Genomic DNA, 23,280 nt, shown 5'->3' on the forward strand with positions numbered 1-23,280 from the left:
ACAGCTGGTGGGGTGCTCACGATCAGCCATGGTTTAGTACCTACCGAAAGTAGTCTGAGGAGGGAAAACCCATGAACTGCCAGCGAGGTGTTGGACGACCACTGCTCATCGAAAGGTGACTGTGGCACAACTCACTGGTAATTGGAATGCTGGTGATGGGAGTAATGTGTCACAATACAGTACGTTGAACCCTGCTGAAAATGGGGCCACGTAGTTGCAGGCCACTCAGAGTGCTCATATTAACCACAGTTCAACAGCAACAACGCCTACAATGGGCATGCGAGCATCGAAACTGGACCTTGAGTGATTGGAAGAAGGTCGTCTGGTTCAATGAATCATGTTTCCTGTTGCACCATGTGGATGGCCGGGTACGTATACGTTGTTTACCTGGGGAAGTGATGGCGCCTGGATGCACCGTGGGACGAATCCAAGCCGGTGGCGGCAATGTTCTGCTGGGATACCCTGGGTCCAGTCATCCATGTGCCGGGCACTCTGACATCTACCACCTACCTAAACATTATTACTGACCAGGTGCACCCTTTCATGGCAACGGTCTTCCTCTCTGGTGGTGCCGTCTTTCAGCAGGATAATACTCCATGCCACACCACCCGGATTGTTCGAGACTGGTTTGCAGAACATGGGGAAGACTTCAAGGTATTGCCCTGGCCTCCAAATTCCCCAGACATCAATCCTATTGAGCATCTGTGGTTTGTGTTGGAAGAGCAACTTCGATCTGCAGCATCTCAACCATGGACCTTAAGGGATCTGCTGGTTACGTGTTGGTACCGGATATCACAAAATACGTTTAGAAATCTTTTAGCATCCATGCCTTGCCAGATACGAGCTGTTTTGGCTGCACATGGAGGTCCAACATCATATCATATTAGGTGAGTGGTCATAATGTTTTGGCTCATTGGTGTACATACAGTGATGAATAATAACAACCTACCAATCAAAGCTAAGAACCTCCCCCTCCTCAACAACACAAACAGCAAGGCACATAGTTTTGCATTTATTGTCAGACCACGGGCTTAACTGCATTTTAACCAACGTTATGATATATATATATAGTTATTATAATAAAAGCACAATAAGTACTATACATTACATCAGTCTGTAATCTAGTTATTATAGTAAAAGCACAATAAGTACTATACAGATGCTGAACATGTATATGAACACAACAGTATACAGCTTGCAGTAGGCCATAAGGCCAAAATAACTTTGGCTAATAATTTTTATATTCATCCCTATTGTTTATATATATATATAAAGAATCTTTCTTTCTTTTTATATTTCTGGTAAAATTTCAGAACAGGGTGCCCACTCCACTGAAACATAACCTAACCTTTTTTCTCCAGCCTGCTTGAATCTGCCCCGAATTAGTGGCGTAAACTAACCTAACCTTTTTTCACTAGCGAAAAATGAAAGTCTATTAAAAAAAACCACACATCTTTTGCCCTGTTTGCCCACACTTCTTTTGTCTTTTTCTAAGTTTTACCAACTATGGACATCATTATTTGCTTGTCTGTCCTGAATTTGTGACACAAACTAGTTAAGGGCCTGGCCGTGAATCTTTATAGTCACAATTAAGTTTAGATAATGGATATATAAAAACCAAGTTTCTTGCCTATCTGTTGATAATGATCTGGGAAAGGAGAGTTATTGAAATATATGTAGATATTTAAAAAAAGGAAATGCAAAATCCAGTATTGTAGGCTATAATATTTTGGCTGAAATGTACGCAAGTTGCCCTCCCTTTATTATTTTGTATGATTTTTCTATTTTGGGTTTTATTAATATTTATTTAGTTTATTATTACAGCAGGCCCTTGTTATAACATGGTTCACTTTACGCTGATTTGCTATAACGCTGTTCTTATATTATAACCCGTATCTGACTATAATGCTGTCACAAATCACTATAACACTCTTTTACAGATTGCATTTTTGGCATATTTAATGAAATCGTTTCATTTGATGGAGTCGTTTGCTATTCATTTTCATTTGATTGAAAATGAATAGCAAAACAGCATTAAAACGTTTCCCACGCTGACTTGAGAAATTTTCCCATGCTCAGTGAAATTTTCTCGCACGCTAATTTAATTGCAGTACAGTGACTTGTTACGTAGTTCTGAGATCAACATTTTAAAAAATGATCAAGTTTTTTGCTTGTAATATTTGCATTGTATGCATTTATCCGAAGTCTAGTCATCACAGTTTACTCGAACGTTGTATCATAATTAATGCAACCAACGCAGTTACATTTTTGAAGAGTTAATAATGGCGGATAAGAATGAAAAAGCAACGTCTGAATGCAGTACAAAGACTACAAACATAAGAAAAAGACTGAATTTGAAAATTACATTAGACGTTTTGAAGCAAATCGATTCCGGTCAACGACAAGCCAATCTGTGCCATAATTTAGGACTGGCAAGTTTAACTGTAAGAGCAGTTATTATTATTATTATTAGCTATATGGTGCAAGGAATCCTAAGGCTTATGCTGCACCAGCCATAAAAAAAAAAAAATTCCCGAGTTACCCTGAGAGAGGGAGAGAGAGAGAGAGGTAGAAGGGAATCACCAAGAAAGAGAAGAATGATGATATCCAGCTTAGGACCCTGGGTGTGCCATGCCCATATTCATCTTATAAAGAATTAATTTTAGCAGCAGGAAAGACAGCTGTTCCACTGCAAGCAACTAGGGCTAGGCTGGCTAGTAGGATTGAAATGGAGATACTAACTAATTTTATTGAAGATAATATTCAATGGTGAAATATTATAAAAGAGAGAGTTAGTCTATATGATGATCTGAAGAAAACTTACCTAAAAAAAAAAAATGTGGAACCATTTAAAACTAGTAAGGGCTGGTTGAATAGATTTAAAATCCAGGGAGAAGCCGCAAGTGCAGATCAAGGAGCTGAAACTTTCAAAAAGAACTTGTTAAAGTTATGGAAGAGGAGTATTATGTATGTGTTATACTTCTCAACAAGTTTTTAACATAGATGAAGAGGACATTTTTTGGAAACGAAGGCCTAAAAGAAGTTTCTTATTGAAAGAAGAAAAAAACATGCCAGGTTTCAAAGCGGTGAAGGATCGGTTGACTTTATTGTTGGGTGGTAACGCTGCGGGGGATTTTAAATTAAACCCGTTTTAGTTTACCAGGAAGAGGGCAAAAGTACAACTCAAAATCAACACATTTTTCATGATTAAATTCATCACTTAAATTAAATCAATTTAGATCAATTAAATTCATGATTTTAATTGGAATTTTACGTTTAATTTTGATACGTAAGTAGTTACCACATAATTATATACGTCTGTAACGCAGAATATTTTATATATACAAATATTTGAATATTAAATATTTTGACCGACGTTTGTGCATCTTTTCACTACCGTTTATTATTGGTTAGGAAGTATCCTATGGCACCGACCGCAACTCACAAATACATATGTTACCTTATGGGAATGCAGCACTCGCTTAGCGTGGATTCACTGAGCGCTCTGTTTTTCCGGAACAGATTATCAGCTTTAAGCTGGGGTCACCTGTATTTGGCCTGTATGTCAAAAACCAGCAACTGCTGTTCAATAAAATTATTTCTTATTCATGCAGAGTTGTGTTCTGCCTTTCATACTTAGGAGTTATGAATATTAGTCACAAAGGAGAGGAATATGGTTTCATCAAAAGGAAAATGATATAAAGAAAAATGACTTAATCATTGGGGAAATTGGTTTTGACAAAGTTAAGTAAGATTCAGTAATAGAGTTGGTAGAACAAATTTTACTGCACTATATATTTGTCTGTCAGGAGGTAATACATCTTTCCTGATCAAAAGAGAAAAGTCATTACTGCTCACAGATAATTAAATATTATAAGAAACTTGCAAACCTTGTTTGTATCTCATGGATGCTTCTTTTAAATCAGTGGTTTTCGACCTTTTTTTTTTAATAAAGGCACCCCTACTCAATTTTCTGCCTGTTAAATCCGATTCTCTGTGTATATGTCTGATATTAAAAAAATATGTTATGTTATATGATAGTTATTACAATAATATAACTATAAACAAAATTACAATTCATAATGCAAATTTTATATATATATATATATATATATATAATATAATAATTTTATTCTTTATATAGAGGTATTAAGTAAACATCAATTATAGATCACCACAAAATTAAAAAGATACTGTACACCTTTTTATAATGAAATAAATATATAAATTTTAAAAAGTAACTTAAACCCAAATTACGTGGCACTCCGGTTGAAAACCACTGCTTTAAATACTACAGACAGGTGCAGTGCCCTTTCTGTTGACCTAAGTTGGATCATAATGAATAATAGCTATAGTAAATCTCACTCAGAGTTTCACCATTTTTTATTAGTTTTGAAACCAAATTCTACTATTAAGTAAGAAATGATTTAATAAAGAAGCCTTACCACACGAATTATTTTAATTAGTTTATTGATATTCAAAGGAGAATTGGTACAGAGAATCTCAATAACTAAATAAAATTGGCTACATTTTCAGATTTAATATTATAATCCGTCTTCAGGTTTAATATCAAAATCCATCATCGCAGACTTGAGAAATTTTGGGATCTATAAAATTATATACAAAGAGAAGTTAACAAAGGTTACAATACATGACAGGTATTCCAGTTCTATAGTTAACAATGTTAAATTCAAGTTTAAAATTAAATTATGAATTTATCCTTAATCATTAAACATCTCTACTCTATTCTAATAGATAGGATGTACAGGGGTTTATATAATATATAATTGTTACAGTACAATATAATTTTTTAATTGGACTTTTAAAATGCGATATGTAACAACACAAGGTTTTAATGAGACTGGCATGTGAAAAAAACTTTATGGAAATAAGTAATGATTTAGCTTCTAATAAGAAGTTGCAAACCATGAAGTTAGAAATAAATCAAATCAATGCACGTACTTATTGGGAGGAGTTATACCACACTGGGGAACTCTACTTAGAGAAATGTTTCAAGTGCTTTAAATACTCTGGAACTGATAATATTGACTAGGAAACCAATTGGTGGGAACAAGAGCAAAGTAAAGGATCAGGATGATGCCAATGAAATACTCTTAAACCCATGCGAATCTTTGGAAAACAGAAACTAGTGGAATGAATGAAGAACCTTCTTTAAAAGTCCAGTTAAAGAATTGTTTGTTTGTTATTCGGTTTTTAGGAGCATTAGCAACTAAGGCCATATTGCTCCGGGATATGCGGTGGTCATTCCCTGACCTTTCCGCATCCTCCGTATTTGGTGGTCATGGGCTCGACCCCCGGTCTAATCAAGAAGCGTGTGCTATGCACTGCTACTCCTGCCCACCCGGCTACGGAGGCGCCAGTTAAAGAATTATATTGTATTGTAACAATTATGTTATTGCATAAGCCTTTGTATATATTATGGTAGAGTAGATATGGTTAATGATTAAACATAATTCAGAATTTAATTTTAAACTCTAATTTATAATTCTACCTTTAGAATTGGATTCATGCCATATATTGTTATCTTTGTTAACTTCTTTGTGTATAATTTTATAGAACCCAAAAATCCAGGTCTGAAGATGAATTTAGTTATTGAAATCAGAAACCCAGCTAATTTTATTTGGTTATTGGAATTGTTTAGGGTCTAATTGTACCAACTATCCTTTGCATACCAATAAGCTAATTAAAATACTACCAGTGGAAACAGTATCTTTATTAAATCTTTCTTACCCAGTACTACTTCATATAATGCTATTCTTGAGTTTAATTAAATTCTGCTATCTTATAATAGAGAAACATGAATTGCCTGCCCATTTGGAACATTACCTTCTCAGGCTACTTTTTTTTTTTTTTTTTTTTAATATCAGCATAAAACTTCACATATTATTTTCTTCTCAGCTATTTTTAGAACTTTCCTCATTGACTATGAATTGCTAACTATGAATGACTCTGAACATAACATATAATATTCACGATTGTTTGTACTGCTCCTTAGACTTAAATGTGATAATGTGTGTTTCATGTCATGCTACTATCAGGTGAGACTTCCAGTGGTCTCAATCTGAGGTATAAAGACAGAAAGGAATTTCACTGAATACAGTAAAGGTTGAGCCAAAGAGATTTAAAAAAAAACTAATAAAATATCTAAATAAATGAAACATCACTGACATGGAGTGTCATATTAGACAATATATGTTGAAAAACCACCTTGAAATTGAAGAATTGTAGAAAAAAAAAGTAACTGCTGGTGTCTAATGAAATTTATAGTCAAGATTCAATTAGAAAAAATATTATTTGGGTTCAAAAAGTTAGATATAAATGGATCATTTTGGCTTCAGAACCAAAAGAAAATGAAATAGGAGGGTTCCCCCCAGCTATATAGCTGATGATATACAGTGAAACTTCTCCTAACGGACACCTCTCGTTAACGGACACCTCTCTACAACGGACATTTTCAAATTCCCCAACTCACCTCTATTGGTTTTAACGTGTTTGCAGCTTCTGTCTAGCGGACATTCTCTGTAACGGACGCGGACAGGCAATCTGCACTGTTTCGTTTAGATTAGCACTTAATTTGATCTCCCCATAACGGACAGCGGGAGAGCTCACGGCCCTTTTTCTAGGAACTTTTCTTCCACATATTGCTTCAATCTATTTTCTATTTCCGATTCTCTGAATTTTATCAAGGTTTACGTCGCAGTTCTAAACCCTTTTTCAAGAATTTTAAGGCACGTGTAAAACTTCTGATGAATTCGGTGTTTTCAGGGGGTGGGGTAAATTTGGTCGGCCTTTCGTCTTTTGAGTTTGAGTTTTCAGTTTTGTTCAGTGTCTTGTGAAGTACACAATGTCTTCTCGTAAACATTTAACTTTAAAAGATAAAGTCGAACTCATTAATGCGTATGATCGGCAAAAAAATAGTGTTTGCACTCTCACTGCAAAATTCAAAATCGGGAAGACGCAGGTAAGCGACATCCTAAAGGAAAAAAATGAACTGCTCAAACAATTTTGGCAACACGGAAATGATCAGGTTCAAAAATCACTCCCGAAAACTGTTGGACTTCAAATTGACAATGTTATGTATGAGTGGTTTTGTCGTGCACGTGCTAAAAAAATTCCCATTAATGGGCCTATTATTAGGGAAAAGGCTTTGGAGGTTGCGAAATCTATGGGAGTAAATGAGTTCAAAGCTTCTGTGGGATGGCTAGACAAGTTCAAAACTCGGCATAAAATTTCTTGGAAAACCGTAAGTGGTGAATGTGGATCTGTTGATACTTGGGTTGTAACAGAGTGGACCGTCAAATTGGAAGATTTATGTCGTGATTTTGAAGCTAAGGATATTTACAACTGTGACAAAACAGGGTTGTTTTTTAAAGCTCTTCCTGAAGAAACAATGAGTCTAAAAAACGAAAAGTGCCAGGCGGAAAAATAGAATTTCTAAGGAACGCTTGACTGTACTATTGTGTACAAATATGCTGGGAGACTTTGAACAACCTCTTGTTATAGGAAAACCACAAAATCCTCGTTGTTTCAAGGGCATAAAGTTGAATCTTTTGAATGTTGACTGGAAGTCTAATAAAAAAGCGTGGATGACACGAGATATCATGAACGAATGGATAAGTCACTTTAACCAAAACATGATTCATCAAAACAGAAAAATTATTCTTTTCATGGATAATGCTGCATCTCACCTGCCCATTGAATTGTCCAACATTCAAATCGTTTTTCTGCCACCAAACACATCTGCAGAGTGTCAGCCCTTGGATCAAGGGATAATAAAAAATTTTAAACTTCACTATAGAAAACGTATTTTAAGACATCTCATTGCAAACATGAACGATGTAACATGTGCGAGTGACCTTGCAAAGAAAATCAGCATCCTAGATGCGATTCAGTGGATTTCCTCTTCAGTAAACGCAATTAGAAAACAAACTGTTGTGAACTGTCTTGTAAAGTCTGGCTTCTCAAACACAAAAATTGAAGTTGTGAACAGCAATGTGGAGCACCAAGAAGAACAAAAACTTCAACATCTATTGATAATGTACGATACTTCAGCTACAAGTGACCCTGGCTACAAAGATATAGACTCGAACTTCACTACAGAAGATGGTGCTCTAGATATCAACGACATTATCATCGATATTTTTCAAGAAGTTCCTCATGAGGATGAAGAAATGGAAGGAGGTCATTCTGTCGAAGAACATATTAAAGACGGAAGGAGGTCATTCTGTCGAAGAACATATTAAAGACGAACCACCGATGAAAATAGAAGAAGCGCTCATACAAATCAATCGTTTAAAAATGTTTTTCGCCACTGAAGAAGATACTGAAGGACTTTCGATGGTTTCTTCACTCTAAACAAATGTTTAAAACAAAATTATCAGCCGGAAGAAGGTGCAGAAGAAAATAAGTGATTACTGTATGTATTTTTCTTTAGATAAAGTCATAATATGCATAGCACAATTGTATGTATATTATTTACAAAAATATTGTTCAAAATCTGTATATATTTTAATTTAATTTTACATTAAACGTTTAACGATTTTTCTTTCATTCTTTTTTTTTTTCTCCCTCAAACTTCTTGTTAGCGGACACTTCTCTCTAACGGACAGATTTTCATTCCCCATGGCTGTCCGTTAAAGGGATGTTTCACTGTAATTGATAAGCTAGCATATTGTTTACAGTCAGTACAATGTTAGATGAGAAGGCTCATTTGATGTTTATTAATTTATTTCTCTGTATTAGCTTTAAGAAGAAATTATGTTTAATGAAGCTAACACTTTAAAAAGCAAATTATAATAAAGCTTGTTGTTTAATTTTTGTGTTAAACTACCTAAATTTTGCTGGAAAAATTTCAATGATTTTTGACATTTTTAGAAGAAATGGAGAGGTAACACACATCAAGATCCAAAATTCAGGGGACTGCTATGATCTGTATGGGGGAGAAAAGTTTGCTACTTTAGCTGAGCTTGTACAGTTTTATATGGAGAATCAAGGCCAATTAAAGGAAAAAAATGGAGAAATAATTGAACTGAAATTCCCACTTGTTTGTGCTGACCCAACTACAGAGCGGTAAAATTTTTTGTTTTGGTAATATCATTATAGGTTTTATTAGAATACTTAATGATAATGCTGACAGTTTAATGGTGATTTAACTTGATATCTTTTTAATATTAATTACAGAAATTCCATAGTTTTTTTTTTAAACATAGGTGTGAATAATTTTAAAATGTAAGTATATTTATCAACATTTAATAATCCTCGTTATGTGTTGGCTTGTTATGAATTTTTGTTCTCATTCATTAATACTACAGATAATATAAGTAAAATAAGATAAGTAACACTTGTTTTAAAGTAAGATAATTACCGCTTATCTTACTTTGATACTTGAAAGCAGCTTAGTTTATTGATATCAGATTTTATTGTTTATATTTTTAATTATTGATATTTAATTTGCCAGTACTAATACTAAATATTATGAACATAATTTTCCTGCATGCTGATATATACTAAAGTATATATCAGCTTTCAGTATACTAAAACTAACTTGTCTAAAATTGACATTTTTGTATATATTCATTAGGATAGTGTTATGTGTTAAACTGCACTAGCAAAGAACAAGAATGAACCTGTGAACTAAGTTGGGACAGTTCAGTTGTGATGTTCACTAGAACAGTTATATTGCCCCTCCCACAAAGTTTAACTTGATAACAGTATTCCACAGTGGATATGGAAAAGACATCAATTTTAAATAAGCTGGTTTTGGTATACTGAATATTTAGATATCAGCAAACTGATTGCCTTTGTGGAGTCATTCATTACGTATCTTACTTTACTTATAGAAAATTCCCACATAATGCCTTTTTACCATAAATTGCTTATATTGTCATATTTTTTCAGGATAAAATATTTACAGGGTTTGAAGAAAGCACTGAAATTAATGTATAGGTGAAGAGACAGAAATTAGTTATTTCAAGAACAAGTAGAAAAATAACAGTAAAATATAACATTGCAAAATTTATTATTTATTAAGTTGTAGTATTATTAAGCATATTGTTTAAATATATTTTGATTTGGGGAAACTAAGTCAGCAGTGCAAGTACAGTGAACATTTTGCATGTATTACAACTGGAATCTTCCTAGAACACCTATAAATGAATGCACAGAAATTTTGTGCAAACTGGATGAGGTGTGATGTTTGGTAAGAAAACCAGTGTGCTTTATTATGAGCGTTGAAACAGTTCAGCAGTTAAGGCAGCCATATCTCCAAAGTCCTAAAAGAATTCATGAAGTGTTCAAAAATAATATCCTGCTTACCACAAAAGAAATAGTTCATTTTATTTAAAAGAGCTACTCCCAAAGTTTTGGGGAACATCATGTAACTACTAGATGGTAGGGCTGAAAAATCACACTCAAAATGCCATTGCTGCAACAAAAAATATGTGCTGGGAATTTAAATCTGTTATTAAAGTGCAAAGATGTTGCCAGCACCTAAAAGACCATATATCCAGTGGTGGTTAGAGGTTTAAGAAACAGCAAGTATTCTACACTAGGAACAGACAGACAAGCCTTCTGTTGAAGCTGGATGGTTGATAGAGTTCAAAGTCTTTCATCCATTGTGCTACAAAGTGAACCGAAATGAAACCTAATAATGTCTGTGTGAAAACTTTCTGAGTTGGTCTTTCAAATAAAACTGTTTTTCTTTATCTGGTGTACTTTTCTTTTTACAACAGTTTGTAACATGGTGATTATTATATGCCCACCCTGTATATATGTCTCTACATGTATAACTGGTATAACTGATTGTTACAGTTAATATTCCTCTATGGTACTGAATACTCCCTGGAAGTATAGAATATTACACCATTGGAGAATTCTCAGACACAAACTAAGATAACCTTGGTGATAAAGAGGAGGAATAGATAATGGCAAAATTATGCTGAACCCCAAAAACAGTATAGGTAAACCCTCCCTGGGAATTTTTATACATCCCACACAATATAATACACAGAAATAATAAATCTAGCATTATTAGTGCCCACTTCTGAAAATAACAAAAAACATTTAAGATAACAATTCTTGCCAATTAAGTATAAAAACAGAAAAAAAGAGGAAATTTTACCTGCATGTCTTAAAATTCTATGTGGTTCTAATAGCCTACTTAATGTGGAAAGTTTATTCAAACACGTTTATTACTACGACCCATAACTTTTGCTTTCATGTGATGTACTTAAGGTAAAAATAACATGCAATTACCTTAAGATGGGAGGTCATAATCCCACTGTATAAGGCAATTATAAGACTGCATATGGAGTACTTTGTCCAAGTATGGAGACCACGTCTGAAAAAAAGACATCAAACTTCTTGAAAGGGTCCAAAGATGGGAAACTTGCTTGGTGAGATTGGCAAAATAGCGACCATACGAAGAAAGACTGATTATGTGGGCTACAGAGCTTGGCCACCAGGCACCTTAGAGCGGGGGATCTGATTGAGGTTTATAAGCCTCTGAGAGGGATTAGTAAAATGAATGCAGGTGGAATTTTCATTGTTATAAAGAATTCCAGAAGTAGGGGGCCATAAATTGAAATTATGGGGGAAGAGGTTTAGATTAACTTGTAGGAAGTTTTCTGTAAGCCGCAAGTCGTTGATTACTGGAACAATGCCTCTGCAGGTATTTGAGGCTGAAAGTTTGAAGAAATTCAAAGATCAACTAGATAGTTACATGAGGAGGGAAGGGCATAATTTGTATTTTATTGACTTTATTTTAATTTTTATATATTTTTATTTTATTTTATTCCTTTTTATTTTTACTTCATTTCCCTTTATTCCCATACTTATTTATTTTAATCCTAAATACAATAGGCGTATATACCACGTATTTCTTATTATATCACATAATACTAACCTAAACAAAATTGGTTAGAGGGCGTTGCACCATTTTCTTATTTAGCTGCACTATGGTAAGGACGTCTTTAGATTAATTCTATAATTTTAATTAATTGTGCCTCTGCTTGTTGGACCAACAGTCTATTAATTCTAGCTTACACCCAAGTTAAATGCCCAGTATTTCTACTTTGCAACTAAATTAACTCCCCATTTGATATAATTTCTACACCTATTAATAAAAATGTGTTAAACTGGAATATGGACCATAGAAACAGATAGGTTTATGCTGATTGCTTGCACTTGTATTATGATCCTTGTTGAGTGCCCATCAATGTATACAGGCTGTAATCAGCAGGAAATAAATTTAAATACAGGGTCATCGAAAAAGGTGTCCGTGATTTCCCTTTTAATTATATTCAGAAATATTTGATCGATTGCTGTGATTGTAGCAGCAAACAGTGTGGTAACTTACTAAGTTTATTTGACACCTCAACAATGACCTTGGCTATGCCATGAGTGTATGCAGATTGACTCCTACGTGCACTGCTTCAGTCAGTGTCAGTAAGATTGTTATTATTATTAGCCGTATGGTGCAAGGAAGCCTGAGGCTTATGCTGCACCAGCCAAAAAAAAAAAAAAAATTTCAGAATTATCCTGAGAGAGAGCGAGAGTTAGAAGTAGAAAGGAATCACCAAGAAAGAGAAGAATGGTGTGCCAAGCCCTGTGCAACAGAAAGCACAGTGTGTGTTGGCCGAGGTCATTGTTGAGTTGTCAAATAAAACTTAGTAAGTTACCGCACTGTTTGCTGCTACAATCACAGCATTTTAAATCTGTCATAACAGTACAACATCAATACCAACGTACTTGTATTGACATTGCATTGTTATGACAGATTTAAATTCAGCGTAACACAACACATACTGTGCTTTCTGTTGCAAGGTGGCCATCTTACTGACACTGACTGAGGCAGTGCATGTAGAAGTCATTCTGCACACACTTCACTCCGCAACCAAGGTCATTGTTGAGGTGTCAAATAAAACTTAGTGAGTTACGACACTGTTTGCTGCTACGATCACAGCAATTGATCAAATATTTCCGAAGATAATTAAAAGGGAAATCATGGACACCTTTTTCGATGACCCCCTGAATTTATTTAAACTTATACATTGAGCCTGTATACATGGAGTATTAACATATTGTGTTCAATATGTTAATATTTGTTTTAATATCCCTATTACCCTTCTTCGTTATTAAGTTACATATTAGTAATTGGTACTTTATAAATTCTAGTACACGAACAAGATTTTTAATTTAGCTATGGCATGTATTATAGGTTACCCAAATAATTTCAGTGGTATAATAGATTTAATTATATCAATATATAAAATGTAGTATATAAAAAAGATGGGAGAAAGTGATAATGATAAAAGTGTTATAAACCAAATGACCGTAATGAATATAACTTAAGAGATATAAGTAAAAGGATGAAGAGATATAGAAAAAGAGTAAAAAAAGTACGTGGGGAAAAAAGTAAAGGAAGAGCAAAGGAAAGGGTTTGTTTTTTTTTTTTTTTTTTTCCTCAAAGTTTTACCATCTTTCTCTTGCTGCTTTGTATGTTATTTACTTCATTTCCTATTCTGGGCTGTATTTATCATGAATTTAATTACACACTTTAACATTTTTGTTTTTGTCACTTTGATCTTTATTGTCTTGTCTTTTATGCTCCAGATATTTCTCTTGTATTGTTCATTTCGATTGCAGTCAGTTCTTTTATTACTTTCCTTTCTTTGGTACTTTTTCTTTTAGTTCCTCTGAGTCAACCATAAACCACATGCTTGTTGATTGTATTTTCTCCCATGTATATTCTTTCTGGGTTTAACCTGATAAATTCATTCTGAATGCCCCCCAAAAAACTACCTCTGGGGGGTGCACCACACTACAAACTTCTGTCCTAGCAGCAAATAGGTCTGACAGAAAGAAACCCCCTCTCTTAGTCATTGGGAAAAACCTAGGTGCTTGATTCTTTAAAGGTTTGAAAATGTTGGCAACTATGTATCACACAGATCAAAAGGCTTGGATATCTTCAAAAAATTCATGAAGAATGAATGAGAGATTTAATCAAAAGATGAGTGGAGAAAATATAAAAATTTTGCCTATGTCCAATTACTGTTAACTACTTGCCACCTAATATGATATCGGTTCTTCAGCCACTTAGTTAAGGTGTAATCCAGTGCCTTGAAGAATACTATTAAACAAAATTCTGCTGTCCCAAAAGTGAAACACAATGTGAAATCTGCATGCTTCAGTCAATATATTTGTGTTTCAGCATGGGATGAGGTTAATGAAAAAGTGATTGCCATTTACTTTTTAAACATGCTGGATTTGTTTCTTTGAATGATGCAGTGAATGAAGCTTTGCTTGCTTCTTCCTCTATTAATTTCAAAGAACCATCTGATAATAACGAAGAAATCTTTGAGGATATGTGTCATTGCCTGGAAGGGGAAAAGTGTTTTGAACATTAAGCCAAAGTGGATGCAGGCACTGTGTTTCAGGTTATGCACAAATGAAGAGGAACTCATTGCAGACAAATTGGAACCTGAAATTTGTAGTGATAAAAAACAAGGAACTTACTATGTTTCATTGAAGGAAATTCATCAAGTATTAGAACATGTACATAATTTTTTTTTTCAAGTGCACCTTAACTGCAAAAGTCAATTAACTGTTATCATGCACCTTCATAATTCTTTTTAGGGTCCATTGTCTAACGAAGGACCCTTATAATGTCATTCGGTTGTCTGTCTGTCTGTCCATCCGTCTGTCACAGCATTGTATCTCTGGAACCACTCAACCTATTGACTTGAAATTTTGCATAGGTTTGTGCATCATGTGGGCCAACATAATGCCATATTGATCGTTGTTGTTGACAAAAATTTGTCTGAGAAATGGGGGTAAACTGTGTGGGGGACAAAATGTTGTTGACAATCTATAGCTTATTACACATCGTTGGAAAGAGCTCAACGAGTAGGTTTAAATTAGAATTTTTAAATATTTTTAAAATTAAAAATGGCGGCCAGACAGGAAAATGTTAGTAATTTTCGTGTCCCTCCCCCTCTGTTTCCATCGCTAATGGAGTTAAAAATTTAAAAATCACATTAGCTATGCATTATTTGATGCTTATCAAGGGAAAACTATTCTTATTGAAATCTATCATTTACTTTTTGTAACTTAAGTAACTCTCCTTTTGGTGACAAAAAGGTTGCTAAATAGTTAGCTAATAATTCTATAAAGGTCATTTATAAATTTTGCGACGAGAAGTATTTTTTAACAATTTTCAAAGTTGTCCCAGCAAGGAGGTACTTAGAGAGCCAGTGTTGAGGCAGCGGTGGTGGTGGGGATGCACCTGCGCAGTCTTGCACAGCCCTCACCTGCCAGTCGCTTCTTCCCCAAGACTTTAATCCAGGAAGAAGTTGGATTTGCTTCTCCCATCCTTGTCATTAACAACAACTGGAAAGAACCAAATAGACAACGTTTTTGTTATTTCCTCAGTTTTAGGCCAAGCCAGGGTAGTAGAAACTTTTTTTTACAGTTACCATAAAGCTCTCTATTTGAGATACTATACTAACAGCCATTCATCCTCTGCGTGTAGCCAAAACAGCTTGTACCCAGCAAGGCATGGATGCTACAAGTTTCTAAACATGTCTTGTGGTATCTGGTATTAACATGTAACCAGCAGATCCTTTAACTCCTGGACCCTTCATCCTGAGTTCCCGGCACTCAGTGCGTAGCATGCGCTTCTTGATTAGACTGGGGTTCGAGCCCGTCACCACCAAATACGGAGGATGCGGAAAAGTCAGGGAATGACCACCGCATATCCCGGAGCAATATGGCCTTAGTTGCTAATGCTCCTAAAAACCAAAACAACATCCCGGCACTCAGTAGTTGACTGATTTATTTAAAATATTCTCTGCCACTGAAACAGTGCATTTTGACAGATTATTTTAAAAGTCTGAAACCATTTTCCCTGTCTATGGTTAGGCCTTATGTATGTATGTACATACACACACAAGTACATAGATATTGAACATATGTACTATTGTCTACGGTAAATTACTGTGTGTGTATATATATATATATATATACACACAGGGTGATTCACTACCAGTGCAACAAACTTGCAGGAGGTGTAGGGGGCACAAAGAAGAATCGGAATCACATAGCATTGCAGTGTCCGAAATGCCTTCATCATGCGGTAGAGGACATTGAACGGGAGGTCGCATGAACATAGATCCCACTGGAAGTCAGCATTTGCGAACCGTTTCTGTTGAAGAAACCAAGTAGCAAAAGTCCTCCGGAGTGGATAATCTGCAGGCTCCAATGATTGGACGCGTTGCAGATGGTATGAACTCATTTGGTCTGTTGACAGTATTCTCCATACAGTGGATTGGGAAATACCCAATCGTTGGCTCGAGTACTCGTACTCAGATTACCTTCTGCAAGACGTAGGAAATTCTCCTCGTTGTCTGGCATCCTCGTCATTCGCTCTCGATTCATGATACCTCTCATGAAACAACCAGTCTCACGTAACCTTCTGTGCACACGTGCGAAAATCGTATGATGAGGAGCACGCCTATGCAGGAAACATTACTGGTACAAACGCAGAGCGGCGCGCCCATTACAGTCCGCAGCTCCATACGCGAGGTGCATGTTGGCCAGTTCAACGTTTGAATACTCGTCCATCCTACTGCCTCGGGAACCGGTTCGCAAATGCTGACTTCCAGCAGGATCGCTGTTCACGCGACCTCCCATTCAATGTCCTCTACCGCATGATGAAAGCATTTTGGACTCTGCAATGCTATGTGATTCCGATTCGTCTTTGTGCCCCTACACTTCCTGCAAGTTTGTCGCACTGGTAGTGAATCACCTGTATATATATATATATATATATGTATGTAAATTTATACACTGTATGATTAATGTACAATCTTCGTTTTCTTGTTTAATACTGTAATACATATTCAGAATTATTATATTGTATTACTAGAATTTTATATTAAATATATAAACTTCTCTTTATTTGTTTTCTGATTTTATGAACTATCAATATAACAACCGTTTTTCTCATTCTCTGTGGAGTCACTATAAAGAGCTTTGACTGTATTATATATTTCTGTGGATAACAGAAAATTGTAGAAAATTGCAGATATATTTCTGATAATAGGTGAAAATTTCAAATATTAATAGAGCATTTCCTAAATGTTCAATTAATATCTTGCCTAGTTAGCTCTGAAGGATAAATTGCCGTTACCCCACCCATATATCTACAGTATAAAAGTAGCAATAAAGTCTTTCTTGGAGTTTTATATTTCGAAAAGTAGGTTGCATATTTGTGTAAGTATCATTCACATATTTCACTAATTTATGAATAAAAATGTAATGTGCACATGATATATTATTTGTAGAAATAAATATTGAAATAAATTTTTCATTTTAGAGCTCGCTGTATTAACGGGATACGTGTTTACATCCTATTTACATTGCTATTTCATTAGTATTGTTGCAGATTGTTCTGTTTGGAACAGTTAAAACTTTCTCTCTCTCTCTCGCTCTCTCGCTCTCTCTCTCTCTCTGGTCTGGTCTGGTCTGGTCTGACCATGATTTTAAACTTCAAGTCCTGCTTCCCGATAATACCATCATTTGTCTAGATAAGAGAGGAAAAAACCTTTAATTTATTGATTTTACGTATTTTTAATTAATTCTTATTGGAATCTAACAGATGTTTAAAAAATTAATTCTGATAACAAGAGAAAAATGATGAGAATTGAGAATCTTTTTTCCACCAACATTTTAATGCAATTCGAGAATTAGTAGAAATATTCAACAACAGCTTCATTGAGTAATGAAGAAAAGAAAATGAGTGTTGATAAAAAAGGGTGCAATTTTTCTCAATTTCCAGAGGCAAATAATTTGTCCCAAATTGTAATATCCATATTAAATATTCCACATTCAAATGCTTCATTAGAAAGAGTTTTCAGCTTAATGAAAACTGCTTGGTGGAAAGAGAGAAACCGTCTTTTATTAGAAAATTTAGATGCCGAACTTATGGTGAAAGAAAACTATAACATGACCCATTCAGAATTTAAAAATTTTTTACAATCTTTGGAAGGAGAAGAAATTTTAAAACTAGCAAAATCTAAAGAAAAATATATAAAATAAAATTAGTCCTCCTCACTATTTTTAAAATAACTTAAAAATAATATTATAGTTTATATTGGGCAAATACATATTAACAACAATCATATAACAAATAAATACTATGATTGATTGATAAAAAATTGTATTTCAATTGTAATTTTATATTTTTCTTTTACTTTTTGAAGGAAAAAATTCTATACTACACATTTAGTTTCAAATTGTCCCGCTTACCAATTTTCAAAATGTGGCCACCCTGCTCTCTCTCTCCACATTGTAGCTGAATCATTCAGTTTAAAGGAAGGGCCGAATACATGCAATAAGCGTGATAATAAGGCATTAATAGTAGTATTACTGCCAAATGATGCAAGGAAACAAGCGTATACAGCATCAGCAAAAAAAAAAACCAACAACACATTACCCCATCTCATCTGTCCATCCTTTCTAATAATGTCCAATTCCTTAAATTTATTCAAGCTTTCACTTCCACAGCACCAGATGGTGGTTTGTTCCAATAATCAATTACTATCTGGCCTTAGTTTGCCCCAGAAAATATTCTGAATATCCCAAATAGCCTTCAGTTATGTAAATCTAATAAAAATATTTCTTAAATACTGTTTAGGCTATTAAAACTCTGATGTTGAGAAAAAGAATATGGCAAAATAGTTAAGAGCTTCGGTGCCTTAGAAAGAATTTTAACTTCAAATGTAGAGTATCATAGGAGGATCTTCTTTGAATCCTTTATGTAACTAGTGGTTCTTGAAAAAGGAAAGGGATATGTATTAGTTCTCCATTTAACCAAAATATTTCAGATATAATAAGGTAGTATACAACTTCATTATAAAGTACAAGGTTGGTCTAATCCCCAGGTACAAGAGAATCAGTGAAGTTATAAACAGTATGCAATTTTTTTTACAAAATGCTAACTTTTTAAATGTCATTTTTCCTTATATATATATTAGTGACTGTCAGAAGTTAACGATTTAGCTTCCCCTTAAATTTCACTAGACTCACTTCAATTATGCACTTTATTCTAATAATTGACAAACTGTAAACATTCCAAGGCCCAGTGTATTAGCTTTTTTTTTCCCTACTAGTTTGTAGTTATGCCTCCTGGTTTTCTCACATTTCAATGTGCAGCTTTCATTGACATTCATTTTTCTTTCCCATTCTGTGCTCTGTACATCTTAATCAGGCCTCCCCTTCCACCAGATACATTAATATTAGTATTAGCCATATTGTCAAGGAAGCCCTGGGCTTTTGATGCACTGCCAAAAAACAAAAAAAATAAATAAATAATAATGTAAACTACCTATTTGACTCCATCCTTACATAGATACTTCTTTAATTTTGAATTTCCCATTTTAGGATTTGAAAGAGGTGATAATTTGAAGGTGTTACCCTCAACCATCAATGGAAGTAACTTATTCTAATAATTAAACTCACTGGCTAAAAGAAAACTTCCTGCTGCAATCTAATCTGAACCTCTCCCCTGTAATTTTAATTTATGGCCCCTAGTTTTGGACTTACTAATAACAATAAAAATTTCACCCTCATTCATTTTAGTTTTCCCTCTCAGAGGAGAGGGAAAACTAAAATGAAAACTAAAACATATTAGAGGAGATTTCAGTCAAATCTCCTCTAATATGTTTAGTAGCCCACATCTTCAGTCTTTCCTCATATATCTGTGCCCTTTTGCTGATGTTACTAGACATGTTTCCCACCTTCAGATCTTTTCAAAAAGCCCAATGTCCTTCTTTTTTTTTTTTGGTGTGGTCTCTATACCTGGACATGGTATTCCAAATGTTGTCTCCAAGAGTTGCTGGTTTTTAGATCCTTTCAGGCTCATTGCCTTTAGCATCAGCCTCCAGACCTGAACACTTGCAGACAGTTTTTAAATTCTGTACAATGGGATCAACTGATGATGTTACCAACAGCAAATTCTAGGTGGGAAGCATTCAAGGAATTAATCGTGGAAGTTACTAAAAGTTTCATACCTATTAAGAAATATTGTTCAAGGTTTAGGCCTAAATGGTTGTCTAATGAGACTTGTGGCAGAGAAGAAAAATGCATTGGATGCATATAAATTATCAGGCGACACAGAAGCCTATGTCAGATATAAGCTAGTCTGTAATCAAATCACAAAGGAGGTTAGGCAGGCAAAGGCAGATTACAAGAAATCATTGGCAAAGGATGCTAAGAAAAACAGCAAGGATTTCTTTACTTATATAAACTCTAAAAGGTAGGAGATGAATCTGATTGGTCCATTTGATATCGATGGTTCGACTGTTGATGATCCTGCTCAGATAGCAAACAAACTGAATGAGTATTTTGCATCTACATTCATACATGAGCAGTTATTAAGGAAGGAAAATGCCAGAAGGTTATCAAATTGTAGAAAGGTGCTTAATGATTTTGTAATAATTCAGAGCAGAGTGGAGGACATAAGAAAGGTACCTGGAGTGGATGGGATCTATCCAGTTTTATATTAAGGAGAGCGGCAAAGGAAGAAAGCAAACCCTTAGCCATAATTATGAGAGCACCCATGGATTGGAGATGTGCAAATGTATCCCCAATTCACAAAGGGGAATCGAAGGGTGACACGAGTAATTACAGACCAGTTAAACTTCTGTTCTGGGAAAATAATGGAGTCACTGGTTAAAGATGCATTGCAGGATCATCTAGACAATACTGCAGCAATAATTCAGACACAGCATGGGTTTGTTAAGGGAAAGTCTTGTCTGACAAATTTGATTGGGTATTATGATGTGGTTACAAAGGAACTGGATGCAAAAAATAATTTTGATATCATATATGTGGATTTCAGGAAAGCTTTTGACACTGTTGTGCATGGAAGACTACTGTACAAATTGGAGCAATGGTATTAAGGGTAAGTTGCTACAATGGATAAAAAGATGGTTGAGTTGTTGTTGTTATTTGGTTTTTAGGAGCATTAGCAACTAAGGCCATATTGCTCCGAGGATATGCGGTGGTCATTCCCTGACCTTTCTTCATCCTCCGTATTTGGTGGTCACTGAGTTGAACTCCGGTCTAATCAAGAAGCATATGCTACACACTGCCACTCCTGCTCACCTGGCTGCGGAGGCGCCAGATAGTTGAGTGGGAGAAGACAGAGGGTGGTAATCAATGGGTGCTGCTCTTTGTGGACTAATGTTATTAGTGGAGTCCTACAGGGTTCGGTGTTGGGTCCACTGTTGTTTTGTATATTTATCAATGATATTGATGAAAGTATATCAGGCATAGTGTCGAAGTTTGCAGATGATACAAAGGTTGGCAATGTTGTTAATGACAGTAATGGCAGTGTGCTACTGCAACAGGATCTAGAAAATTTGGGCAGATGGGCTGAGAAGTGGCAACTGAAGTTTAACCTTGACAAATGCAAAGTACTGCATGTGGGTAGAAGTAACCCCAGGGGAACATACCAACTGTATGGTACTACACTTAAGGTGGTAGAAAATGAAAAAGACCTGGGAGTAATTGTGCAGTCAGATATGAAGTTTTCTGAGCAATGCAGACAGGCTGCTAGGGCAGGTCATGGAGTTTTGTCAATGATATACAGGAATTTTGCTAGCAGGGAAAAGGAGGTGATTGTCCCTCTGTATAAGGAAATGGTCAGGCCACGCCAGGAGTACTGTGTACAGGTCTGGAGGCCTCATTTTAGGAAGGATGTAGATTTGCTTGAGCGTGTATAGAGAAGGGCAACATGATCGGTGAGGGGAATGAAGGGATCCTCTTACCAAGAGAGGCTTAAGTTCTGCAAATTGCAGTGGCTGGAGACTAGGCACCTGTGAGGTGATCTGATTGAGGTGTATAAGGCCTTGAATGGGTTGAGCACGCTGAATTATGATGGGATTTTTCCACTTGTTCAGATTACGAACCTAAGGGGGCATAAATTCAAATTGAGGAAAGACAGATGTAGAATAGATTTGCGGAAATTTGCCTTTAGCCAGTGGGTGGTTAATTGCTGGAACAAACTTCCATCTGTCATTGTGGAAGTTGATAGGTTAAATAAATTTAAGGAGGAACTGGACAAACATTTAGAGAGAATTGTTTTGTATTTTTTTTTGTTTGGCTGATGCTGCATAAGCTTGCTTTCTTGCATCACATGCCACTACTACTACATTCCAAATGCAGCCTTAATGCCTACTATAATTATATATATATATATAGTTTGGATGGAATGAAAGAAAGTGACATGTATGGAGATATTGGCTAATTATGCTATGAAATATAGCATAATTAGCCAATCAGGTGCATCAGCCATAAATATGGCTGGTGCTAAGCAACAGCAAAGGATACAAAAGTTTATATATATAAGGTTAAAGTTATAAAGTGAGAGGGGGGGGGGAAAGCTAGCAGATGGAAGTAAAGAACACAAGGTGCCAAAACTAGTAGGTAAAGGATAGGAAGAAAGAAGGATGAAAGGGGAAAAATGTGAATATACATCGAATTATAAGAAATTAAAGGCTCATTTAAAAAGCCAATTAACTTAATTTTTTTTTCTCTCACTTTATAACTTTAACCTTATATATATATATATATATATATATATATATATATATCCAATATTTTAAATTAAATAAAATAAAACATAAGCCAGTAGTATGGCAAAAACTGTAGAGCGAAAATTAACATAAAAATAATCCAAATAAACAAACGAACGAAAAAAAGAATAGACATAATAGTAGCCGATAACCCTTGTATAATTTCGAGTTTTAAATCTGATCAATAAAAACTATACAAATTTTAAGATAATGCCAATTATATAATAATTTAGCGGAAACCCCCCCCCCCCCCCCGAGAGGTACCAGTTCCGAAAGACGTGAAATATCACCAAAAGTTTTTGCCATACTACTGGCTTATGTTTTATTTTATTTAATTTAAAATATTGGATGTATTTCAGCTTCATATGGAGGAATTGCATATCGCTGCCTCTAATGAACGCCTAATTATTTATTTATTTATTTATTCACTTTATTATAACTTAATTTATGTTAATATTTAATATAATTCAATGATAGTATATATATATATATAGTAAAGAATAATTTTATTAAGAAGCTAATTAATCATGGGGGTGGAATGTGACTGTACGAAAAAGAAGATAACGTAGCTTATGGATCAGGGATACTGCATTAGCAAAACGTACCCTACGGCCATAATGTG

At 34.9% G+C, this 23,280-nt stretch overlaps 1 protein-coding gene across 3 annotated transcripts in view; it reads left to right on the forward strand.

The window, feature by feature from the left end:
* Positions 1-23,280, forward strand: part of LOC150076017 (tyrosine-protein phosphatase non-receptor type 11-like) — a 148,908-nt gene that overhangs the window by 13,709 nt on the left and 111,919 nt on the right. For all 3 annotated transcript variants that reach the window (XM_090387998.1, XM_090387997.1, XM_090387999.1), the window contains exon 3: positions 8,896-9,090. In XM_090387998.1, the coding sequence (XP_090244124.1) occupies positions 8,896-9,090 (195 nt within the window). The remainder of the gene's footprint in view (positions 1-8,895; positions 9,091-23,280) is intronic.

Source organism: Mastigoproctus giganteus, chromosome 13 (genome assembly GCF_048544385.1).
Source record: "Mastigoproctus giganteus isolate SK-2022 chromosome 13, ASM4854438v1, whole genome shotgun sequence".
Classification (NCBI taxonomy): Eukaryota; Metazoa; Arthropoda; class Arachnida; order Uropygi; family Thelyphonidae; genus Mastigoproctus; species Mastigoproctus giganteus.